The following is a 25,583-nucleotide window of genomic DNA, read 5'->3' as shown; positions in this document are numbered from 1 at the left end:
GTGCTCTGCACCAGTGGGGCTGCACTTTGAGTGCTGTGTTCAGTATTAGTATTGGAAGAGCAGATAAACCAATGCTTTCAGTCCACTGCTGAATGTAACAGAGGATATGGTCTGTAATAAGTTCTACAGAGACAAATCACTCTGTTGGAAAGTGTCACTCCTGCCCACTTGACCATGGCAGTAACACTGGGTCGAGTACTTAGGCTTAGGAGGTTCAGTGATGGGGTACTTCAGCAATCTCATTCAGCCACAGCCAGCACCAGTCCCGACTTCCTCACATGCCAAAGGCTAGACTGTTTGGGGTTCTGTGATCGTGTTTAATAGAACAGCTGTTTCTGCCATAACACAAGGTTTCAGTTTCTCCTAAAACTGAATGGGAAATAAAGAACAACTAAATAAAGAACAAACGGAGAACAGAATATCCGTTACACAAAAAATGTGAGGATGAATTGAGGAGTCCCCATAAAATCATTCTGATGGCCTTTTTATCTGACTCCCTCTACAGATGGATTTGCAGTTACTGGCATTGTGTCTTAGCCTTTCCTTAGAAGTAGGTTTCAAAAGTGACTAGGGAGTATCAGCATTGATCTTCAGGCACCTTAACAAAGGTTCACTTTCAGAAAGCAGACAATTGCCTGCTGAAAAAACAGAATACTTTGAAATGTCTGAAGTTAAGTATCTATGACTAAAAGTGCCTATGACTTATATTCTTATATATTTAGAGCATTAGGATGACATAAAAGGAATTATTTTTTTCCCCAGTGAAACTCCACATGGGACTTTCAGATCTAACATTCATTTTGTATGAAGACAAAACAAGAACTAAAAGGAAAGAAATGACTTCTTCATTTCCAAACATGGAAATGATATAAATCCTTACATTCACTAGATTTGTGTGCTCTCTGATGGACTGGGACTATTTATGGGCCTAACCACTTATTTCCATTACAAGACTTTGTTCTCAGTTGCTCGCCAAATATTAACAGATACTGCTGAAATTTCCCATGACAGGTGTCAACCTCATCCTGCTTTTTTGCAGGGACAATTTCAGCTATGTACTTCACGCATGAAAAGCAGCATTCTTGGGGGAAAAAATGTGTTTGTGTCATTAAAAACTATATCACTTTACTGTGATGCATAAACACACTAAAGAGGTGAAGTAACATTACATGGGAATCCTCAATTTGTCCTGAATTTTAAGTGATTAAACTTGGAATCTTAAAATCCACTTAATCCAGTGGGGTTTTTTTTAGGAGAAACAGCTAAAAATCTTTGTACTTTGAAGAAGATGGATTAAGAGAGTCAAAATTGAGGGAAAAAAATCAAGCTGCATATGCATGAATCCAAAAATATAGTTATGAACGACAGCAAATTCTGCCTTAAATAGCATGCAATTACAATATAAGAATACTCAGTTTGCTTTTACAATTTAAGGTCCCAAATGGGTTAGAATATTTAAAAGTGATATTTACTTATTTCTGTTTTCCTTAACCTGAATCAGCGTTCACATTATTTTTGAAGGACTTTACTGAGTTTTCCCATATTATAATATAGAATTACAGTCACACAATCTCTCAAGTTTTATGTTAACTGCTATTATTATGACTTCCTAAATACTTTTGTGTTTTTTAATTTGACAACATCTTCTTGACTTTAAATTTCTTACTTGCCCTGATGTGGTTCTTACTTATTAATTTTCTTTTAAAATTCTTTAAGATTGCATCCAGCTTGAAAAGCAAGAAGAATTACTACAAGATATGAGCATTGGTTTGAAAATATGCACTCCAACTTCAAATTACTGTCTTGAGGTAAGCTTAGGGCACAACTTGCCAGTAAGTTTCCTTGATACAAGTCTAGAAAACCACAAAGTTGATGCAACATGCAGCTAATTTCTTCCCCCTCTACCTTCCACAGACTCCTACACAAACACTTTGCTGTCTTGTAGATAAAGATACTTCCTTACACTGTTCATCGTATCTTCTGGATCACTCTAAATTTTTAAACATTTTATTATCTGCTGAGCAAAAGTAAACAAGATGAGGAATATCCTTTGGCAGCTACACATCAAAAGTCTGAAGGTTTCCCCTTGAATAGGGCATCTTCTAGTTCTTTCTAGAAAAACTTACCAAAATCTGCCCCTTAAAAGTCATCATCTCCAGCTGTCATTAATGGGACTGCTGGAATTCTGGAGCTAGGCACTGTCCCCTTTTATTCTTCAGTCAAATAGTTTCCTTCAGGAAAAAAATGGTGGAGTCCTACATGCTTACATGGAGTACTTATCCAATATAATGCCAAATTAAAATCAATTTGAAGTCTGTAACTGAAAGAAGGACTTTCATATATACTCACTCAATGCTTAATTCTGAAACAACACAAACGTTCATGTTTACTGTTAGCTCTCAAGTACATTCAGCCACTTGTTAATTGCAGAACTGCATACACACACAAATACATGCGTGTAAATTACACATCTGAAGGCTGTGATGCTCATATCCGAGATGATTAGAGCAATCTTTTTTTATTTCTCTCTCTTTTTTTTTTTTTTTTCCTCTCTCTCTCTCTTCAGGACAGTAATTGCAACAAAACCCAAGAATGAGGCAATACTGACCTCTATCAATGATATGTTTTAGAGCACTTGAGTTTTAGTTGGTTTTGGAAGAACTGATAGCAGAGATTCGAACCAAAGATAAAACACAGCAGACTGAAAAGCACCAGCTTCTGTAGAGTTTAAAACAGGGAGAAGAGCAGCAGCCCTGCTTTGGTCTGTGGTCATAACCACCATGGCAGGACTTGAACACAGAGACGGTTAGAGCTTGTACTTGGCATAACTAGTTTCTGTTTAATCTAAGAAAAAAAGCATAATTGCAGCAGCCCCAAACAGCAGCAGCAGCAGCAGCAGCAGCAGCAGCCAGCAGTGACATTCCACCCTGTACAAACAGTAGCCTTACAGAGCACTCACTTTCCCAGGAAGTCCCACACAAACCCCCCTACGTGTTGCGGTGCGGGGACCGACACCTGGTAGGGAGGGTGCAATTTGCGGGAGGCGTGCTTTCTGAGAAAAGGCATAGTCAAAAAAAAAACCCCGCACGTCCAAAACAAAACAACTCATGGAACCGCGACGTGACAGTGAGAACGGAAAGAAAAAGTGAGGAAGGAAAAAAAAAACAAAAGACACAAAATGAAAAGGTACAGAGAAACGGGAGACTATGGAATGGCAATAAAAAAGCAAACAGTTAATTAGAAAGAAAGTGAATAACCAGACAGCTACAAAACCTTTACACCACCACAAGTGGGACGAAACCAAAACTTTGAGGACTGCTCACCCATAGAAGAAATGGGAATTTATGGCCCACCTCCCCATATAAAAAAGCAAAATCCTGACCACAGAGAGTATAAATGAACGAACTTGTGCTCTAAATATGATGTTGACTCAAGAATATTTTTCAAACTTTTGCACAGCATGCACCAAATTTAATACATTATTTTTGGAAATCTTTCCTCCCACTCACAGCTGAAAAACAATATCTCCCACCCACTAAACAGCGAAAGAGCAAAGCATTTCTCTCTCTCTTTTTTTTTTTTTTAATCTAAACCAAAGGCAGATTGAAAAGGTTTACAACCAGTTTTCTGCTTTCCTTCCCATCTTCCTCTCCTCCTATCTTTTCTCCTTCTGTTTCACTGTACATAACTCCTAATAGGTGACTCATTACTACTCTTCCATGGACAAAACCACGTTACTATTTCTCCTAACCTCCTGGTCTAGTTCTCACATACAAATAGCATGAAGATAAACTCCAGAGAAACACTCTCATTTGAAAATTTTCACTTTCATTAGTACAGTTTTTCTCTGAATGTGACTTATACTTTCTTATTTTGCTTTACATGGTAAAGTAACAGACCTTAACAGACACATTATTTTTAGCTTCCTGACAAATGCTTCTGCAAGCATTTAGGTTTAGGTTCTTTTTCACACGGAAGAGTTTGAACGGCTGTAGAAGCACTAGAAGTCAAGATGATTTCTAGCTCAGTCTGCATAAACCACAGTTTAGGAAGAGTTCTTAAAAGGCAACGTTACCTATTTTTTTCAAGAAACCAAGACTGTAGCTATAGAACAGGCCTGAATGCATCTGGGTGACATGAAAGAATACTTTATAAAGGATTAAGATAAAAAAATCAGGTCCAACTTTTGGATTTAATAGGTATATTAAAACCTCTGCTTTGCGTGAAAACTGAGAAGGAGAAAGTAAGCTTTCTGAGAGCAGCAGTGTGTGAGAGCAGCTAAAGAGAACTACGGCCAAGTAGAACGTTCAGTAATTATTCAGAAAATGAGAAATCATTCCGAAGTATCTGAGATCTTGAATCATTTTTCTGGTATTAAGATCATACTGCACTTTCACCTGAAAAATAATATCAGGCATTGCTACTTTGCCACACTATGCATTTTAGGTCTCTCGATCTGAGGATGTCTTCCATTCCCTCTTCTAGAGGTTAAAGAACATGATTATTGTCAGATATTTTTTTTAATTATTACTTACTTGACTGCAATAAATCACACAATAACAAAAGTAGTCTCCTCTTCGACATACCTTTAAGACCTATCTGAATTACTAGAAACAAAGTTAATATTCTATTCTATCTCAGCACTGGTAGAAAAGAAAATGAGCTAAAAAAGAGAAGAGAGACACTCATGCTACTTTTTTTTTTAATAAGAGCAAAGATCATTTGGTTAGAAGGAATGGGTAGAACTGAATAGTGAAAGCATTCCATCAAGTTCCTAGGGAATGATTTCCAGTTCATGCTGTCACTGACGTATTTAAAGTTTGGCCTGTAACTGATAAACAGCAAGAAACTATCACTCTAATATGGAAAACTCAGTAATTGCTTTGCTGATATTAAGAATTTTATCTTTTCAAAGAAAAAGTTCCTAACTCTTTGAAGACTGGGTGGCAGTGATTTTTATCTTTAAATGAGAAAAAAGACCATTTTGGTTTCTCTTCATTTTTTATCACTGCATTGTAGACTATAGAAAACATTATCTCTTTTTATTATAGGCCATTTATACATGTTTACTCAGTGTTAAACACTGCAAGCCCCAATCTCAACTGGAATTTCTGAATGCTAATGTAATTTTAAAAATTCATACACATTAAAAATGTGTACAAGAAAATTCTCTTCCTGCCATTCCATTCTCATGAATGATTAATATTAATATTAACTTGCTTTTTCTAGACAGTAATCCCTTCATAAGGCACTAAGGACACATTTATTTTATTAGAAGTTTGCTGGCTCGACCTCTTTGTTGCTTTGTCCTAATATGATGTTAAGGTGAACTCCACATTTAAGATGAGTATCTGTAAAGGCCTGCAGAGTGCTGCAGAGAAATAAGACTTGGAGACACTATTTAGCTTTCTTCCAGTCTGTATTCAGTGCATCTTCTCTATCAATCTATTGTCCAAATGATCTGCTGAGTACATGCTGTATGGTATGCAATGAAAGTTGCACTGCTCAGAAAAAAGGTAAGATTGCTAGAGAGGCCATTATATTCATATTTGGTTGGCTTATACCACAGCTGTAGAGAAGTTTGTTTAAACAAAATAACAACTGAAAACTAAAAGGATGCTGCTTACAACCACATAAGAGAAAAAAATCTAGCTGATAAGTTGAACTGCTCTGTCACTGTTCTTGTTTGAAGAAAACAATAATTCATTCTACCAAAAAATACAGATGAGTAAAGCCAATCAGTACAGTATTTTCCTCACAGCAAAAGCTATTTCTATGAGGTTAGTCATCAAATCCAGAGTCTTTTTTTCCAGAGGATTTGTCATTGAGATTTTCTTGCAGATGATGCAGGAAGAAAAATGAAGAAGTGCAGCAGATGCTGCTGAAAATAAAAGATGTATTTGGACCTCCTTGATTCTTTCTCTGAACACAGTGAAAACAAAATCAGATCTCTAAAAATAGACTTTCTGTAATCACAACTTAGAAAACAATTTTCAAAATAATCCAGAGGAATTCATTAAGTCAGTGAACAATCGCCATTGCCATAACAAAGAATCTGAAATGTCCTCAACTCAGTTCCCCTCATCTCTTTGATACTAAATGCAGAGTAGTTAAACAGAAATAGAATAAAAAAAGTGAGAAAGCCTATACTAGCACAAGGCAAATGGGAATAATTAAACTACTCTATTTTACTTTTCTAAATTATTCTTTATCACGAACACTAAATAAACAAACGAAAATACAGATATTTCTGCTTAGAAACTCCTTCTTTGACCACAGTGAAGAGGCAGACAACAGAATCTACATCAGGTCTTTCCCAAGGTGAGTAATTTTGGATTGTGATACAAATGTTGTGGAATTGTCAGAGACTACCACTCTTGTTTGGGACACTGAAGTCTAGAAAAATATCCAAACACCCTGGATCCAACAGAAAGATGGAAAATGTAGAATCACACCTGGTATGGAGAAAAGCAAATCTATCAATTCAGCCTCACATTAGATAAAGCTTACCAGAGTCTACACCACTACAAAGAATTTCAGTGTTATTTATCAGAAGTAACTGAGTAACTAGTACCAAAAGTTCCTAAAAGTCATTTTTTGGTGTTTGATTTTTTAGGGATAACCAAACCTGATGTATTTACTAAACAAAAACAACAAACTGTTGTCTGAATAAAATACAGCGTTGGCAAATTTTCCTACCACCTCCATCCCCTTACAGCTCAAACCTGCAAATTCTGTCTGTATCAGCTCTGCTTTTCAGCAGGTAAAGAAAGCAGACAGTAAGACACTTTCTTGCTTACATTCTACTAAAACTAAGTTCTGAAGCAGAAAACCACAGAACAAGCTTTCCCAAAATAGACACAGCAAGGTTTCCAAGATAAGAAAAAGGGAATGTTATCATTAACTTTAGGAAGCACTTTTCTAACTCCAGTGACTTTATATCACCCTTACCTCTCCAGTTCTGCAATTTTCTTATCTTTATCATTCTTCTCATTTTCCATCTCCTTCAAGATTTCCAGAAGACGATCCACTTCAGCTTGAGCCTTACTTGACTCTTCCCGATACCTCGTTACCTCCCGCTCCAGCTGCTGCATGCGATCACTCAGCTCTGGGCTGGCCCTCGCCTCAAGAGTTGCCTCATGAGCCTGTAAGAAAAAGGGTCAGAAAAGACGCTTCACTCACACACAGATACTTTATGGATACTATGATGAATGCAAAACTACATTTACAACAAAATAGTAATATTAATTATTGAATAGAAATGAACATACTGTGCGTATGATACTTCTAATTATGGGAAAATACTTTCTAGCAAGAGGAAAATTCATAAATGATACAAGAATCCACTCAGTCTAAAAAACAAAAATTAAGTTGGTTTTTAAAAAAAACTGAAGCACAACTGACAAGAGAAGTAAAAATATGAAAAAAAGTTAAATCTCTTTAAAAGAAGGAAAAAGAAAAGCAAAAGTGTGCATGAAAATTCCTAAAAATCACTTCTAATGCAGTGGTTTAACTCTAGAACTAGTTACCTGACATTTTCAACAAGGACAATCCTGAAAACCAAATCATATGTTAATAGCCTTCAACAATTAGATCAGTATATGCAGTGTCAGATGGGTTCGAACAGGCAGGACTTCTCACTGATGTCCTTGCTACTTATTTCAGGTACACAGACTGGGACTAATATGAATGTGACACCAGACTGAGATTATCTGTGACTAGTCAATTAGGAAATATCTTTTAAAATCAGGCTACAGGGACAAGAAGCATCAGATTAAATAACTCCAGCAAATACGTTTCCATTTGATTTATTCTCTTTAAATGGCCTGGTCTGTCGTAAAATTTCCTCATTTATCAGTAAAATGAATTCAATGGTTCCCACACATAGCAAAGGCATAGAAAAGGCAGTATTTATGCTCAAGTTTAAACCAGCAGAATGGGGACTGTATTTTCGGGGTCCAAACGGTAGTTATCAGCTTGCATCAGGAGAGATGGACAAACCTTCCCTTCATAAGACATTTCTCCCTTTTCCCTCTGACCATAGAAGTTGAATTTGCTATCAATTAATGCTATTTCAGAACCATTCAAATTTGTTTCAGTGAATAGCAGGTCTGGTGGAATTCTGGATTCTGCCAATCAAGTTTCTGCCTGTGGACTCAAGGTCTTTCTCTTCTCTGGAACAAACCTGCAAGAGAACGTAACACTTTTCCTTCTTTCACCCTCTGTGCATTTGTGCTTTTTTATGAGCTGACAACAGTGTTCCTAAGCACAGTAAGACTAAGTCTGATAGTATAGAACTCTGTTACTTTCAAAGGTAATTGGACAGAATTGCAGCAGCATAAGCCTCTGGGTTAGAAACTGGTGCTTCTGAAGAATCATCCAAAGGCAAAGACACTTGGAGAAAACAATTCAGTTATTTGGCAAAATAAGACTGGAGGAAACATACCCCAACATTTTTTACATTGGAATCTCCTGTTTTTTTATTAACTCTGTTAAATCCAAGGCCCTGTTCTAGTGAACTTCTATAGAATCTCAGAGCAGAGTGTTCTAGGACTAAAGGATGCCTACATGCCTTTCTTTACTGGGACTATGACAGGGACACAGATCTGGATTGACCAAATACTGGAACATGTCATGTTCCAGAGCCTCAGCCCTGCAGCAGCCTGCCTGAGGGTCTAGGCTACACAGTTTTAGTACTGTTCTATTTGAAGCAGAATTTCAAAGAGCTAGATAAACTGGACAGTACTTTATGCTGAAAGAAGATGTCTGACACTCTCTAGGTCTTCCGGGCAGGAGTGTCCAACAACCACAGGTCTTAGCAGAGCAGAGCCCTTTCTGGAGGCTATGTGTTTAAGCTCCCCACTTCTGAGAGACTTTCACGTCAAAACTCCCCCAGAACCTCTGCTGTTGAGCTGTAAGTCTGAAAATCCTGCTTCTGAGCTGCTGACCCAGCTCCAGCTCCAAGCACATCTCTGGTGAGCTGGAGAACTTAAGAAACCTTTTGGTGTTAGGACCACCTATGGTTCTATGCCAAATAAACACTTTGAACTAAAGAGCCTATTCCAAGGGTTTAAAAGGAAAGTGGAAGTCAAAATAACGTTGCCAACACAATGTAGATGCTGGGAGAAACTTCTAGCTATGAGACAGACAAGTGAATCAGTTTCACTGAGCAGACACAGGCATCAGGGAACGTATTTGGTTTTTGAAAGAGCAACACTGGGTGCTCCTGAAATGCCTTATCACAATTTCCAGCCTGTAGGAAATCTGAAATACTTGATTTTATTTCCTTTTCAACCATATCTAAATTTCAAACAAGACCTCCATCCTTCCCTCCCACTTGCTGTTTTGCAGCAACTGGAAATATTATTTTCCAGGGGCATCTGTAAATCAATTGGAGGTATCTATTTTCTCCTAAGAGACAGAATGTATACAGTCTGTTTTTTCACCAGACACACTGGTCTGAATTCTTTTGTACTAGATTTGGGTATGTTTCCAACATCTGAAATTGTTTGTTTTAACAAGTACTCCTCCGGGCCCTTCAATGTCATCCGAAATATATAATCAGATAGTCAAGACACTTTTTCTATAATACAAAAGCAAAGCTAGGCTGTTTGCCTGGATTACTGAGTTCTCTAATTCCAAGTAAGTTACAAGACCTAATGTAATTCCACAGCCAGGACTTTATTTATATTACTCTGTGCTAATAAAAGCATCTCCACAACAACCCAAGAGACACTACTGAGAAGAAGAAATCAATTTTCTTTATTCTTAAAGAAAATTAGCCAACAACTCAGTGGGCCTGGTTCTTATAGAATGAAAGAGCTATTTACACAACATAAATTATTAGTTAAGACATGTAACACATGTTATTTGTATATAATGCACATAATTATGGATACTTTCACCTAACACAAAAAGAACGTTATATGATACGGTGTAAACTGGAGACCACTTCCTGAGTTACTGACTGAGTGACTTTGGTCTATTTTGTGGGTTATGTACAAAATATGTGTTACGTGATCATATCTAAAATCCTACTGGATTCACTTATTGTATGGGAGAGGGAACCGATGCATTTAGAGGTTTCCCACAAACTCACATCAAGATCTGGAACAGATGATATTGGCAACCTTCCCAATGTAACATTGTGCAAAATAATTCAGCAGTATATTAAGAAAAAAAAAGAGAGAGAGAAAAGAAAATTGAAAAAAAAAAAAGGGTTGAACACAAATAATGAATTCTTATATTCATAGTAAAATACAAACAAATAAACAAACAAAAACCTCATCACACTTTCCCTGCCCACCACAGGTACAAAAATTCCAAAAGAAGCCATTTTGAAATCAGAATGGATGTAGAAAATGACAAATGAACTCAGACATTCTGCTGGATTAAGCGACCATAGAAAGTACATTTCAGTTGGTTCTGCTTTCAGGTCTGACTGAGACTTACTCCTAAATCTGCAACTCTTAATATAATTACAAGCGAGTATGAAAATGTATAAATGTATGATAAAAAAAATTAAATAAATTGAAAAAGCAACTTGCCAGGGTGAAGGGAACCTTGCATTTCCACCTCTGACAAGTGATGTATGTAGCAGTTGGGATGTGCCTATACAGGCCAGTGAGCTCACTGACTACAGGTGATTTTACATGCTCTGTTAAGCCTCTAAACTGTTACTAGTACTAATGATCTTGTCATTAGCTCCTCACCTCTACTTCAGTATGGAGTCAAATATATGAATTCAAGTTACTTTCAAGAGTGTTTTCAACTTTCCCATTTTATTCCACATTGATCTGCGTGAGAAACCCACGCTCATACTTCAGCCAGTAAGTAGCACCTTCTTAAGCTATGTTTTGATTAACTCATCTGAGCAGTTTTCATCTCCTCAAATTTAACGTAGTTCAGGACTGAGAATAGTTAAATTTAACACTGGATTCGCTCTCAAACTTCTTAAGAGTGACTATAAATTAAGAGTAGGTTTAACAGCTTTCTGCTTTTCTGCTCCTGGCCATCATTCCCCATCTGGAATGTAAGTGATGGGGTGAGCACTTCAGGTACCTACAGAATAAAAGAAAGAGCGATTGTTCCTCAAATAAATGTACTATAGCTCCTATTGCTTCCACAGAAAACCAGCTGACAAAGCTAACTTCTACAACTCTAGCAAAGATGAACAACGCTGCGCAGAAATAAGCACTATTTACAGATGGAGAGGAAGGCCAAACACACTGAAAAGAATTTTGTAAGCTAGTATTTCTCATGCCAAAAATCTCTTAATAAAGAGGCAAGGTGATCTTACACAGCTTAAAGTATGTCAGAGGCAGAGAAGAAAACAACAGCTCAGATCTAATTTAAAACTTCTAAAATGTAAATAAAAATTCCAAACACTATGACTAAGATTCTAAATCAATATTCCTAAAAGGTTAACTAAATCAAACAGCAAATAATTCACAGCAAACACTTTCTACTTTTACCTATGAATAGAGACAGTAAATTCAGTTTAACATTTCACATACAAATGTTGCCAAGAACCTCTGGTCAGAAAGTAGAAGTTCCCGAGAATATGAGATTGCTTTTTAATCCACCCTCCTACCTCCGAGTGTACCTCACATCTCCTATAAACAGTAAATGTACGTACCAATTCAAAAATACATCATTACAATTTATTGCAAAAGACAAACATGTATAACTACTTCATTTTTTCCTGTTGGGAAGGCAGCCTTTCCAATGATAAAACATTTGTACTGCCTTCTATTCTGTTATATTAGTTTCAACAAAATTATCTATTTTGAAAACAAGCAGACTTAGTCCTCCTTTAGCTTCAGGGCTCTAAACAACATGTATCCAATGCTCTAAAAAGTCACGTATCATGACAGTTTTTGAAGAGTTGTGCAAGAAGTTAAAGGCTCAGTGAGCCCTCTGATACACTGTGTACCAGACAAACTTGAGTCTGTCACAAGGAGCTGCTTGTTACCTTAATATTAACAAAATCTTTAAAAATCCCTTCCAGGAAATATATGATCTTAGTTAATGGCACTGTAGATTTCTGACACTGAATAAGCAAGTATTTGATTGGAATCATTTAATAAAGAAGGCTGGAAGTCTAAATGAGAGGAAGATCTCTCAAGAGAATCAATTACTCAAAATAATTAATGACTATGTGAACTCCTCTCTTTCTGAAGAGATATTAATTGCTTTTGTATCTCTCTGAAAAGATCAGAAAGACACAAGTTCCCATAGTCGTTACTAAACATTAACAATTTGCTCTTTGGAAATTCTACCACCACAAAAAGCAAAGGCGGAAAGGAAATGCCCAGACCACAGACGTCTTCACAAGCATGCTTCAGCATCCTTTTACTTGCCTCCTCTGAATCAAGCTGAAACACAAGGAAATTCCAACTGGAACTTCCATTCCCCAGCTTCCAATTACGTGAGATACGTGAGATGATGTTAACATTATGATGAACCACGAATAAGGCGTGAACTTTAAAGACCACCACACGGCCTCTGCAAATTCTCTTAAGATAACGCAGCACTTGTACCTTAGCCTCTTTACTGACTATATCAAACAAGGGAATTAAACACATTCTTTGTTCCCACCTTTCATATTTTCTGACTTTAGAGTAACAGGGACACAAAAAAATTGTGTTTTATTACAGATTTCATAGAGAATATGCTCTTCTGGACACAAATTCTCCTTCATATTTGTACCAAGCACAATCCTTGGGTAGCATAACTCCTTTCCCCAACCTTCTGTCAGCATTATTTAGCCAGGTTCAAGTTCCACTCTTCTTACAGGCAGATTCCATTATCAACCAGATGTCCTCATTCTCCTCTTCCCACTTTTTTCCAGGTTTGGGGACTTTTTTTATTTGCACAGTTGGTTCAATCAACCAACAGCTGTCACCCCGCGTCTTGGAACCAATAAAGCATTTGGTGAAGAGTCTCCATAGGCTGCTGCCTATTCAAATGACCAAACCTTGAAGGTACTGTGATAACAGAGGGCAAAGAGTAAGTTCTCCCTCCCTCTCCAGGCTGGGGTATGATCAGTGCATGGGGAATATTTGGGAATATATATTGCTAAATTCATACCGCTACTGAGCATGTGCAAACAGACGAGGAAATTAACTGTTAGCCATAGGGGGGAGAATCACATCTTTTCATTACTAGTCTAATAAAGAAAGGTTTTAAAAAAAAATCAATATATTTACATATTTTGTTCTTGAAAACGCTGTTTCCAAGATCTGTTATGGCTGAGAGCTTCTTTAAAGATACAAAAATGAACAAAATCTCAGTGAATCGAACAATATAAGAAATTTCAACTAAAAGATTTAACAAAAAAAAAAAGTTTTATAAAACTAATACAAAATTAGTAACAGAATCTACTGAAAATAATGCATTAAATGAACTGAGTAATAGATAGCAATCTATAGGAGAAGAGGCTGGCAAACTACTTGAAAGAGGAGAAACGTATCAATTTACTAGGAAAGTCCTGACAGCTGCTTTACGTACCTGAACATACAATCCTTTGGGGAAAAAAAATTTCTACTATAAAATATTAAATAATGTAATCATTCAAATGCCCTCTACACTAATCTTATATCTTTAAAGAAAAGGTTATTACTCCTTTTCTAAACTTTGTGCACTGAATACCTTAGGATGCATATCTATGACTTTCTCATATGCAAAAAAAACAAAACAAAAAAACCAAAACACCCAAACCATTAACATGCAGTATAGCAGTTTTTATGCCCTAATTGATTCTGTTATTATTTGTGAGAGCAATAACAAAATACTTTACCCTGTCACACACACAGTGCTTTTTCTAAATCTAGTCAGACTATAGAAACCACTCTCATAAAACAATTTTTAACAAGGAATGTCACAAAAAATGAAAAATGAAAAGCACCAGGAATTTTCCATCATTCAGACAATTATAGTCAGGACAGACAGCTACATTTACCCCGAACATTGTCAAAAGTAACACAGATATCAACTTTCTGGAAGTTTTGTAACACGATTTTTTATGCACGCAGTCACAAAAGAAGGCTGTGATAAAAACCACCTTGGATTACATAATTTACAGTGCCAAGATATGAATATACAAACACTCCTTGAAAGGAGTGCTCTTTGATGTCAAACAGCAGGTTGGTAAAACGATCCAAAATTAAACTGACATAGTACCTGTCAGCTTATTAATGGTTAGACAAGTTCTTGAGCAATCCTGTATTTGCTCTAACTTAATTATTATTTCTAATGTGCTGCTGTACATAGCGTTACAGAATACTTTCACACAAAAAGCTTGATTTGAATGGAAATTCTATTACATTCTTGGTCTAAAAATGGATTGACAATAGAAATGAAAGAAAAAGAAAGGACACCTCAAGCAGCCAAGGGAAACAAAAACAGTGGCACAACATTAAGCTGTTCAAACAAAAATGAAGTTACTAACACAGACAAAAAGTAAAAGCATCTAAGAAAGCTTTTTTGAGCGTAGCTAGCACCAGTCTGATGCATCACTGCACTTTGTATCCACACCCACTACACTAAATTAATTCACCATACTCAAACATACAGCACAGGTGAATACACATGCAACACACAAGAAAATTACAAGGGGTTGGCAATGGCTTCTTATTTTGCCAGGGAACTTACTGGCTTGGATGGATGACTCAATAAAACTTCAGGGTGCTAAAGGGAGAAAGAGGATAGGAAAAGATGGGGAGAGTTGGGGATAGGAGACAGGAGTGTGAGAGAAAAAAAAAAGATGCAACAAAAAAATAGTTTTAAAAATAGCTACATCTTGTATTTAACAAGAAGATAATCTCAATGTGCGAGTTTGCACGCATTACTAAGCAGCTTTTGAAACAAGAGAAATGTTGAAAGTTACCCCTGCCTGAGTTCTAAACTTTATCTTCATTTCTTATTATAAAACAGTTTTGTCAAGTACTCAAATACTTATTGTACTCCTCTGTTTGGGTTTAGGTGACAGTTTTACAGGTGGCAGGACTTCAATTTCTAGGGTTTCACTTGTGTCAATCACAAGACCACTGAATAGTTTGGGAAAATACTTCAGCAACTGACACTATCTGAATGCTGAAACCAGTTGCTGAGTTTTTACTTTTGTTCCTAATAGAGAACCTGATTTCCCTGGCAGCCTTTTTCACCCTAGGTTGCTATACTGCAAACACATTTATCACCTTTTAAGAAGAATATAAAAATTCATAACCTTCTGCGAACATGTAAAAAAGTTTTATCGTTTCTAGTTCATCTACTAATGTATTTGTAATACTTTCAGTTGTAACAGGGAATCCTTATTCACAAAAATGAAAGAACACAAGAGCCAGTATAAGACTAACCATGCCAAATGTTTGGAAACATGCAAATTGGGTCAACACTTCATTCAGACATTTTTTCCTGTCTTCTAAAAGATATTATCCTTCTTAATTTGAAAGTAGAAGACCGCAGCAGAAAAAAAAAAATCTAAAAAAAAAAAAAGCAACTTGTAAGTGAGCCCAACGAATCTAGAGGTATTTTCCTGGCAAGGAATCACTGTTAACTTTCTTTTATGTAAAGTCTCCAGAACAGCACCAAAGGGAACTTGGTTAACATATGGTTTGGGATTCTTTCTTTTCTCTAGCCTTGATCTCTTTCAAATGAATAAAATTTCCAGAGGGAGAAAAACTATTCACTGGAAACGAAAACGGACAAAGACCTGCTCATCTTTGCTGAACACATTCTAATGTTAGGAAGTCTCCTCCAGATTAGAAAAGCAAAATGAAACAAAGCACATTGCCTGAGAAAGATCAGACACAAAAGGCTAGGAAGAGGTTGTCCTTAAAATAACTACAAGAAAACTTGTTCACTAGAAAAATATTACCATCGCTCTTCACATAAAAAACACCTTAAAGAGAAATGCTTGGAGAGAACACTTGTGTGTGATTTCCCTCTAACGACTCCATCTCAGCATAAAAGGAGACTATTTAAGGCATGACACCAGACCAGGTACACTCAACAGTGAGGTATGGCTTTCTTTCAGCACTCAGTATCTCCTTGTGGTAGGCTGACAGCTGTGCAAAGAAGCAGGGGCAATAGAATAATTAGAACGTTTAGCACACAGATTTCCATAAACGTATTATTAGAAAACTAACTAATTCCCCCATGAAACCCAGCAATGCAAAAAACACCCGAGTTCTTCAGCTACAAAAAAAGTCATTAGCAAGAAAGAGAATAGTAATAATGAGAACTGGATGGACAGAATCAGAAAACAGAGACTGCTGACACGGAAAGAAAAACAACACGAGTAACTTTTCAGCACCCCTACACACTACTTGGTTAATGATGTTTCACTTCAGTGTAATGCTAAATGGCTTTCACAGAAGTGGAAGCTTGCACTGTTAATGATTTCTTTAAGACTCACTCTTTACAGATTAGCAAGAGTTTCTTTTCCAAGGATCCTTATTATTTACTTATCTAATGGTTCAGCAGGGCTCCAGGGCTGCATCTCCTGAACCTTTAAGGCTAAGACTTACCTGAAAGTAAACAAATTGTTTAATAGACAAAAAGAGGCAAAAGAAATAAGATTGATGTGTGATGATAGGCACATTTCTACTCAAACCACAAGGAAAAGAACCTAGAAGGAAAAGCTTCTTGCTATTTGCTGTTAAGAGCTACAAAAGGGAATACCTCCTTCACGTGTCACGTACAAAAAACCCCACTAAAATAATATAATTATACTTAACGTAATAAAATTCTTCAGGTCATTTTTAACTCATTTTTAAACCAAATGCTATTATGTAGCCATTAGATTTAAGGGTAATTATGACAGTTATTTACAACGGTTAACAATGCAGATGTGAAAAACTGGGTTTTTAAAAGCTTTAAATTGGAGCTGGATTATCCATCATGCAATTGTTTCAAGGATGACAAGTAACTAATCCACCTTGAAAATGCCAAACTGCCTGAATAGTTAGCTGCAATGTATTGAAAGAGAGAAATGCTGTAAAAAATATTTTTCTACTTCTCTGCAAATGACAAAAAAAAAAAATTGGTAAATTAAAAACAGATGGGAAAAGGTTATTAAAGAAATACCTAAGCTTACTCATAGCTATAAAATATATTCAAGTGGTTGTTAACTATATTTTCTTCTGTAACAAAGAGAAATTGTGACTTGGTTCTAGAAAGCAGGGAGGATCAGTGGTAGAAGTGGGATGTTTCATACAAGAAGAGGAAAGTGAGAGATAGTCAATTACATGAAAACACACAGGGTTCTATGGCTGTAATTTCTTTCTAAAAAGCCAGTCTGGACTGACTCAGTATCACCAAAAAATCTTTTAAGTCAATTTGTATTTTCCCTTAAATGAGAAAGATGTAGTAGCCCAACATGTTGCAACATTTTTCGTGAGGTAAAAGGTATTGATGATTGTCTCTCTGTGAGACTTCAGAGAGTACTTTAGGCTCTCTGCAAAGGAAATAATTGCCTAATGTCCCAGCAAGCAGCAATGCCTGAAGCAGAGATGTCCAGAGTATTAATGGTCAAGCTTTGGAATGAACATAGGTAATGGTAGGTTATGAATTTTCTTAGCTTGCATAACTGAAACCATTCTGAATGAATGCAATTAGGTTTTTGTAGGATGTACAGATGAAAACTGATTTGTGTTTACAATATAGTGAATATATACTCATTATTTTTCTCAGAACCAAATAAAGAATGCAATTGCTTGTACCATAGCTGCCCTGCCTAGGTACTTTTGATCCTTTTTCTATTTTAAGCCTCTGGAAAAGGATCATAGGAAAATATTTCATCCTCCTAATTATTTCCTGAAACAAAAGGAATAGATAATAAAAAGACATGTTTTCATGAACTGGCAGTGTGTCCTTAAGTAAAGTTCCTGGATAACAGTTATTGAACAATCTCCAAAATGAAATGAGCAGAAGTAGACCTAAAGAAATTATAAAGAAGAGCTGCCATTGCAGGGCAAATTAAGTGTACATTCATCTTCTATCTAGCAGTGTTTCAACAGATTTTGGTCACGCTCCACACCAGCTTATGCTCAGTAGCTTATACTACTGAGATGCTTAATGTGTGCATATAGCAAAAAAAGTGATCTCTGGGGAAGCAGTGAAAAGCAGTACATTCACAAACATGCAATATAAAATCACATTACCTAAATAATTGAATTTCCACAACTGTTATTCCTTAACTTCGTTTGTTATGTACTCTCTCTCTCAGTTAATACTACGTATATATACTTATAAGTAATTATACTTACAAATAATTTTAACTACATGCGTATCCACAAATTATTGCTATCGTCCAGCTGCTACAATAACCTCTGGTGAATCTTTGCTACAATATATTACTCATCTCATTATTATTAACAAACTGACAAGGGTGAAATGCTAATTCAAAAGAAAGTGCCCTAATTCATGTCCTAATACTGATTCATTCATGTTGAAAACAGCCTGAGAGATTGATCAAATGTGCACAACTACTCATTCCTGACGTTTTATTTTGCTGACCAACAGAACTGTTTAATTTGTGGAGCAGAATTAAAAATGGAAACTAAGGATCTAGATATGCTTAACTGTAGAATTCTCAAGTGCATTAAAATCTACTCAACAGACTTGCCAAGCAGCACTTAATTGTAGCCTCTAAACTTAAGCTCATATTCATCTGAAGAACGAGGACAGAGTTTCAGACCAGACAGAGCACAGACACACCTCATTTTCCTGGCTAGATGTAAAGAAATAGATATGACTCAGTAACCCAAGACTTAAATTTCTTTAAAATGCTGTATTTTGTCTTATTCTAATTTTACAAGCACAAGGATTATCAATATTTCAGTTAATGTGTTTTGTACTCTTTCATTGAAATCAAATCAATACTCCTCTAAAGGTGTAATATATGGGCTATTCATATCTGAAGTACAGACAACTTGCATGATTATGTTCAAGTAAATTAGCTTGCCTGTAAGAGTGTACCACTCTGCTAAACTGCACACTCCTACAAACTTTCCATCTGTGACTCACAGTGAGATTAAAACAAGGGATCAGACACCTCACTGGTGACGTACCCATTTGTTATTACACGTTCCCACGTGCCACTCATGCACCTGCATTTATCACATTAACACCTACATATGTTGACAATTTACGTGCAAAATGTTCGGCTGTTAAAATTCTAGTTGTTACACCAGTTTAATAGGACAGTTACTAGTGGAGACTGTACTGAAGCAGACTAACTTTCGAATTTCTTGCACCTGCTAAAATATACACAGTCAATAGCACTGTCATTGCATGCAAATGAAGTTCAAAATTAGCAGCAGTGCCTGAAAGTTACTTTCTGATAGACTTGGCTTGTAATACTGTTTGCATGGACACAATTTCAGAGTATTTACTGAAAAGCAATCTACAAACCCAATTTTTTCAGTGTAAATGTATCCAATCTATGTAACATTGGATATTTACCTTGCATATATAAATATGAAGTAAGATTACCTTCTTCAATTGAGTTTCCATTTTCAAACATTCTTCCTTTTTCTGTTCCAATGCAATTTCCAGTGTCTTAAGCCTTGAATCTTTCTTCAGTCCTGATGAAGCTAAGGATGAAGCATGCTCCTTCAGATCCAGTAAGGATGACTAAAATAAAAGATGTAAAATAACTAACAAATAAATACTCCGTATGTACAATAGCTAGGTTTTGTGGGCTTTTTTTTTTTTTGGTCATCATTTTCTTCTTATCCCTTCACATGATGCTGAGGATCAACTTAGAACAACATATTTTGTTGGAATTTTTTTGGATGTTCACAGAGCTGGCTTAAGGCAGCTTGATTTAATTCAAGTTCTCAGAGTCAAAATGAAACCTTGTCTAAATCCGTTTAAAAATTATTTTTAAGGACAGAACATTCTGCAAACTATAACTAGCTTTTCAGCGATAGTCAAATTTAAGAAAAAAACTGTTTCTAAAGAAAACCATCTTTAAAAATCATTATAATCATTAAAAATCATTATACAAATACATTTAGCAGATTTGGTCACTGTATGTAAAACAGAGATTGCAGAAAGTTTTTTTTTCCACAGAACTGTTAGGGCGTGACACTGACTTGTGCAATTTATCTTCAAAAGACATCTCAACTTCTTATTTTCTGAACAGTTTTGGGTTTTTTTTCTTCCTGAATTTCACTTCTATGTGCACAAAAATTGTAGCACTTGCCTGGTACCTTTTTTATCCTTTTCATTTGATTGAGTTGTGAAAGATGACTGAAGTAGACCTGAATGTTAGAATTCCAAGAGAGGAACATGGAACTTACATATTTCTCTGATACAACTCAGTTGACTTCTCCAGCCAGTTGGTTCTTTAAAAACAACCAACTTAATTACCAAAAATGGACTCTTGACAGGAAAAAGAATAAGTTCTATTGTTTACACAATATGCATGAACACTCTCCACTATGTGTATACATTGTTTGACCTATCTGGAGCTTCAATCTACTTCTGTTCTTCCCTTCCTATATTTAGACATAAACAAGCTTGTTCTCACCTTCCGTAAGTATTGCTCCAGTAAACTCATTGCTGACCAATGGTATTCACTGGCAATAAGATTAACTGCTGCTAATAATGGGACTGTGCTATCCATGAAAAAGATGGTTCTGCAATATTTATGCTTTGAGAAATTCTCAAACAATATATTTTACTAGATAAACTTGTTGAAGGACCGTTACAATGAAGGAAGAGTTATCTTCACCTAAAATATAACATACAGCAAAATGTAATACAACAGATTTATTTTGCTGGTCAACCTCTTTCTCTGTGAGATCTCCTTGTAAAATGCCGACTTTCTCTTTCAGGTCCTTAATGTCTTTTTTGTAGGTGTCAATCTCTTCCTGTTTTTCTCGTTCATCTCTGTCCCGTTGCTCCTTTAGGCGCTCAATGGTCCTTTCCTGTCAAAAGAAAGTAGCCTGTGAGGACAATCCCCCATATTCTTTCAACTTCTAATGTAATTCAACACTTCTTACACACTGATGTTTGTTGGATATTGTCATTTTCTTCTCTACTGCTGTATAATAGATCCTCAAGAAGGAAAACAGTTGACTTGAAAAATCTGTGCATTCATTGCTAAGAAATATCAGGCTTTCTGTACAGTTGAAAGTTTACAGTACTGTTACAATACAACAAAATTTATCTGGTTCTGATAACCAGAATTAACCCAGAGGATATGGTATATACTGTTTCCTTACTATTTAAACCTATTTTCTAGAAGCATAGAGGCCCTTCACAAAAGAAAGGGGTAGTGCATATATGAGAGCACGATCAATATGTGGCAGGCAATAAAACAACAATTTAGTATGCCAGATATCAATGGAGACTTGCTTATTCAGAAAGCTGAAGGGTTGCAAGTGAACACCCTAACCTTAGCAAAGCTTTACCATAGCATTTACATTGATAGGATCTGACAGACTAATGGCACCATAACCTTGGTTCTCTGAGAATCAAGAAAAAAATATAAGAATTCTAAAAAGTTGCCAAACCAAAACAGAGCAGACAAGGCTGCTCCCTCAGTCAGCTATCTCCTGAGAACTGAGCAAACAGAAAACAAAACACACTAAGAATGATAAAAGTGCAAATAAAGTGAGACTGAAATGCAGACATCCACAACAGTACCAAAGATGTACCACGCAAACAGATGACAGCACGAGCAACACCCCTGTGGAATGTGGTAAGACAAACAGCACAGTTTTGTTTCACACAAGATGATGATAATTAGCTAATGGCTATGGAGAACTGTTCATGGCTCAGCTCCACCCTCCTGCCTCTCTGGAGCATTTTGCCCACACTGCGCGATACCATACAGTACATGCTGCACTCAGAATATCCTACAGTGCCCTCTTGTGAGAGATGTCTCTAAGCAGCAGCATCACGCTGATTCCTCTTGCAGACAAAGGACTTGATGCTGTATTAAGGATTTCTTTTATGCAGAGTCCAATCAGCACATAGGAAAGCCGACTGTAGCAAGGCTGTGAGCAGAAGGACCTTCAGCACTGAGAGATTGCAGCTTGCCATACTCACTTTTTCTGCAAGTGCTTCTTCCAGCGTGGTCAAGGCAGTGTCAGTATTGGTGGTGTCAGCCTGCAAGGATTTCACTCGATCCTTTAAACTGCTCATTTGCTTTTCCTTGTCTCTTAGCTGCTCTTGAAGATTTTCAATCTTAAAGAAGAAAAGCAGATTTTAAGAAAACAGTTATTAGTTCCATCCAAATCCTCTTAGAAGTGCACGAAACTCTTTAAAACATTCTCAAAACAAAGAAAACAAATGAGGGCATAATACCTGTAATCCTACATGGAAACATCAAGCAATGTAATCAAAATCATCAAGTATAATAAAGAACCAGCAACATTTTCAGGAACTGGAAGAGAACTCAGAGCAAGAAAGTGTAACTGTTCCCCAAGAAAATCAATCAATCAATCAAAGAGTATTTCTGATTTCTGACGATGTCAGGTACTGTGTGACTGAAGGAAACTACCACATTTGATATTTACAAAAAAATGCTGCTGTAATAACAATATAAAAGAGTAAAAGCTCAAAACAAAATAAACAAAAAACCCATTACTACCGATATAAACAAGAAAAGACTCTTGAGAAGTTGTGAAGTAGTATTCTCCTAAGTACTTCCCTTGCTACCAACACGTTCTCCACTGCTGTTTTTCATAGCATCATAGAATCCTTGGAGTTGGAAAGGACCCTTAAAGGCCATCTGGTCCAACCCCCCTGCAGTGAACAGGGACACCCACAGGTAGATCAGGTTGCTCAGAGCCCCGTCCAGCCTGACCTTGGGTGTCTCCAGGGATGGGGCATCCACCACCTCTCTGGGCAGCCTGTGCCAGTGCCTCGCCACCCTGATCGTAAAATACTTCTTCTTTATATTCAATCTAAATCTCCTCTCATACTAAAAGAGTATGAAACCATTTCTCCTTGTTCTATAACCACAGTTCTTGCTAAAGAGTCTGTCCCCTTCTTTCCTGTAGCTTTCCTTTAGATACTGAAAGGCAGCTATCGGGTTACCTTGGAGCCTCTCAAGTATTTTGCTATACGATGTACTAACAAAAGACATCATTGTCAGGACAGAAAATATACAGGATTTGTTTTCTGCAGTTGCACAATTCAGTCTATTTAAGAGTTCTGAACATATCTTTTGACAGATCAAGAAGACCAAGTGCTGAACTCATATTATGCATACACACACTTCACAAGGAACAGACACATTAGCACATACTGGTCACCTGTAGAAAAATTTATCAGAACAACATTAAACTGGGTACAGAATTTTCCTTCTGCACTTGCTGCTGGCAGATTCATCTTTCATCAGCAAACGTATATTGTAGGCTGGAGAATGACATGTGGCATCTAAGGTACCTATCTTCCAAATATTTGTGACAAAATATTCTTTTAAATCAATTTATGCAACAAGACAACCCCAGTCCAGTATTTAGGAAACTTTTTGAAATCATTACCAGCATTTTTGCTTCACTTGTCTAACAGCAGTTAGAAGGTCATCAAATATCCCCATTTCTTTCTTTTGACCCTAGAAAGACTGAGCTGCTGTGATTACAGAGCAAATAGTTATTTAGAACCATCAAATACTACTCTGCTCCCTATTACAATCACATCTGGACCAGTGGTTTAGAAAATAGTCTAGATATGTAAAGATATGTCTAAAATATTTTGTAGGAGGCTAAACACCCAGTGACAAAAAGTGGTAAATGCATTATACATGAAAGCTAAGAGAAAGAACCACCTCCTAATCCAGACAAACCCTTACTAACGGTCCTTAGTAACCCAGGGCCACTGAAAAAGTCTCCTGGTAGAACATTTTCTAATCAGGTTGGTGTTTTTTATTTCTCTTATGCAAGTACATGTAAACTTATGATCCAGCTTTGTACACAATCTATGTCTTATTGATAGCAGAACTGTGTGTGAACATATGTATATATTTATTTCAATTTTTAAGGAATGGACTGAAATTGATCTTAGTTTATCTTCGTCATTATTTCCTCAGAGAGGAAAAGCATTAGGCTTCCAAGTTTTTCTCAAAGTTTAAGACTGAGCACAGTACAAGTAACACCATAAAGCAAATTTTGAAAAGCACCAAAAAAAGCAGACTCAGAAATAACTGCAATAACCATAAATTCCTGCTTCTTTTTCAACATGTATTATTTAACGTGCCACTAGCATAGGCTTGGAGCACAGGGAGCTTCAGAGACGGCTCAGCTGTTCTGAATGAGAAGCTCTGCTGGCGCCCACCTATGCAGACACCAACGAGGTAACATCCCTGAGAGCAGCCTACGTGGCTGCATCTGACCGTAGGAGCTTTCAGTGTCGTCAGCTGTCTAGACAGCCTGGCTGTTTAGACAGCCAACCATGAAAATATACTACAAAGAAGTGTGAGCTATACTTAGGCTTGTGTTTACTTCTGGAGGCGAAATGCTCCAGCAAAGGCTCCAAGTGGCTGGAGAGGGGACTAAGTGACTTTCTGTTGTGACTGAACTGCACACAAGAGACAGCTAAATAATTCAGAGCCAGCACATGGAAGATACTTGCCAAAGCAGCACAAGCATTTGCACAAGCACAGCAGACATTTACATGTTTCAGTAACTCTATTTACCGTGATGAGAAAAAAGTGATGGCTATGTATTAGTACTATAACTGAAGCATAGTCCCACTTCAACAGCATTCTCTGGCACAAAAAAAAATGCTGCGTGTAAAAAGGGTGAATTTGTCTATTCTTTCATGCTTTGGATTCTGGAGTAATGAATGTTTTCTTTCTTTACCCACCAGGGAATAGAAGATATACAAAACTGTTCCAAATCACAGTAATACACAGGACCTATTAATAAAAATAATAAAAATATCCAACAAACCAAACAAATAAAAAACAAAGCTACTTTCAGCTGCGCTGTAAGGATAGGATAACTGATGGTCCCTAACAAGAATATGCCTTTAAGCTACAGAAAACTAGCTCAACTGATGTGCCTAAACTGAAACTATAACAACAGATGGAAAATGCCCTCTCTGAAATCACAGAAAGAGCGATAGAAGTGTATTTATCCAGTTTGGCTACTGTAAGAAATAGAAGATAAACTATAAATTCTCCAGAATGATATAAGCTGAAGGAAAAAGAAAGAATACTCTCTACATATCCAATTAGTCAATCAACAGAAAGAATTTTACTACTACATCCTTGCCAGCACTCTGAGTCCCTCTGTCAAAAAGAATACATAATATACCTCATATTTTTTTTACGGTCTTCTAATCTTAAAAATTGGGAAAAAAAAATTATTCTGAACAAATTCTCAAATAACTGATAGAAATAAATCAGATTATCAAAACACTTCTATCTTTGTCCACAGTGAAAGATAAAATAAAATGTGTTGGTATCTCCAAACTCTCTGGAAAACAGAAAGGGACAAAGAATGAAGCAGCACTGTTTAGTCTGCAAACAGTTGGAAAACGGCAGATTTCCCCTGTAATATCCTAGAAACCTAAGGAGCATACATATGTAAATACATGGCAACTTTCTAAATAGG

The 25,583-nt window shown here is 36.6% G+C and overlaps 2 protein-coding genes across 11 annotated transcripts in view; one reads left to right on the top strand and one right to left on the bottom strand.

The window, feature by feature from the left end:
• Window positions 1-25,583, top strand: part of NINJ2 (ninjurin 2) — a 512,961-nt gene that overhangs the window by 187,085 nt on the left and 300,293 nt on the right. The window lies entirely within an intron of this gene.
• Window positions 1-25,583, bottom strand: part of ERC1 (ELKS/RAB6-interacting/CAST family member 1) — a 292,700-nt gene that overhangs the window by 157,984 nt on the left and 109,133 nt on the right. For all 10 annotated transcript variants that reach the window (XM_048942961.1, XM_048942954.1, XM_048942986.1 and 7 more), the window contains 4 exons: window positions 22,069-22,206; window positions 20,802-20,942; window positions 19,501-19,641; window positions 6,952-7,145 (listed from right to left, as the gene is read on the bottom strand). In XM_048942961.1, coding sequence (XP_048798918.1) covers window positions 6,952-7,145; window positions 19,501-19,641; window positions 20,802-20,942; window positions 22,069-22,206 — 614 coding nt within the window. The remainder of the gene's footprint in view (window positions 1-6,951; window positions 7,146-19,500; window positions 19,642-20,801; window positions 20,943-22,068; window positions 22,207-25,583) is intronic.

The sequence above is a fragment of the Lagopus muta genome, chromosome 1 (genome assembly GCF_023343835.1).
Source record: "Lagopus muta isolate bLagMut1 chromosome 1, bLagMut1 primary, whole genome shotgun sequence".
Taxonomy (NCBI): domain Eukaryota; kingdom Metazoa; phylum Chordata; class Aves; order Galliformes; family Phasianidae; genus Lagopus; species Lagopus muta.
This window is presented reverse-complemented; position numbering and strand designations above follow the sequence as displayed.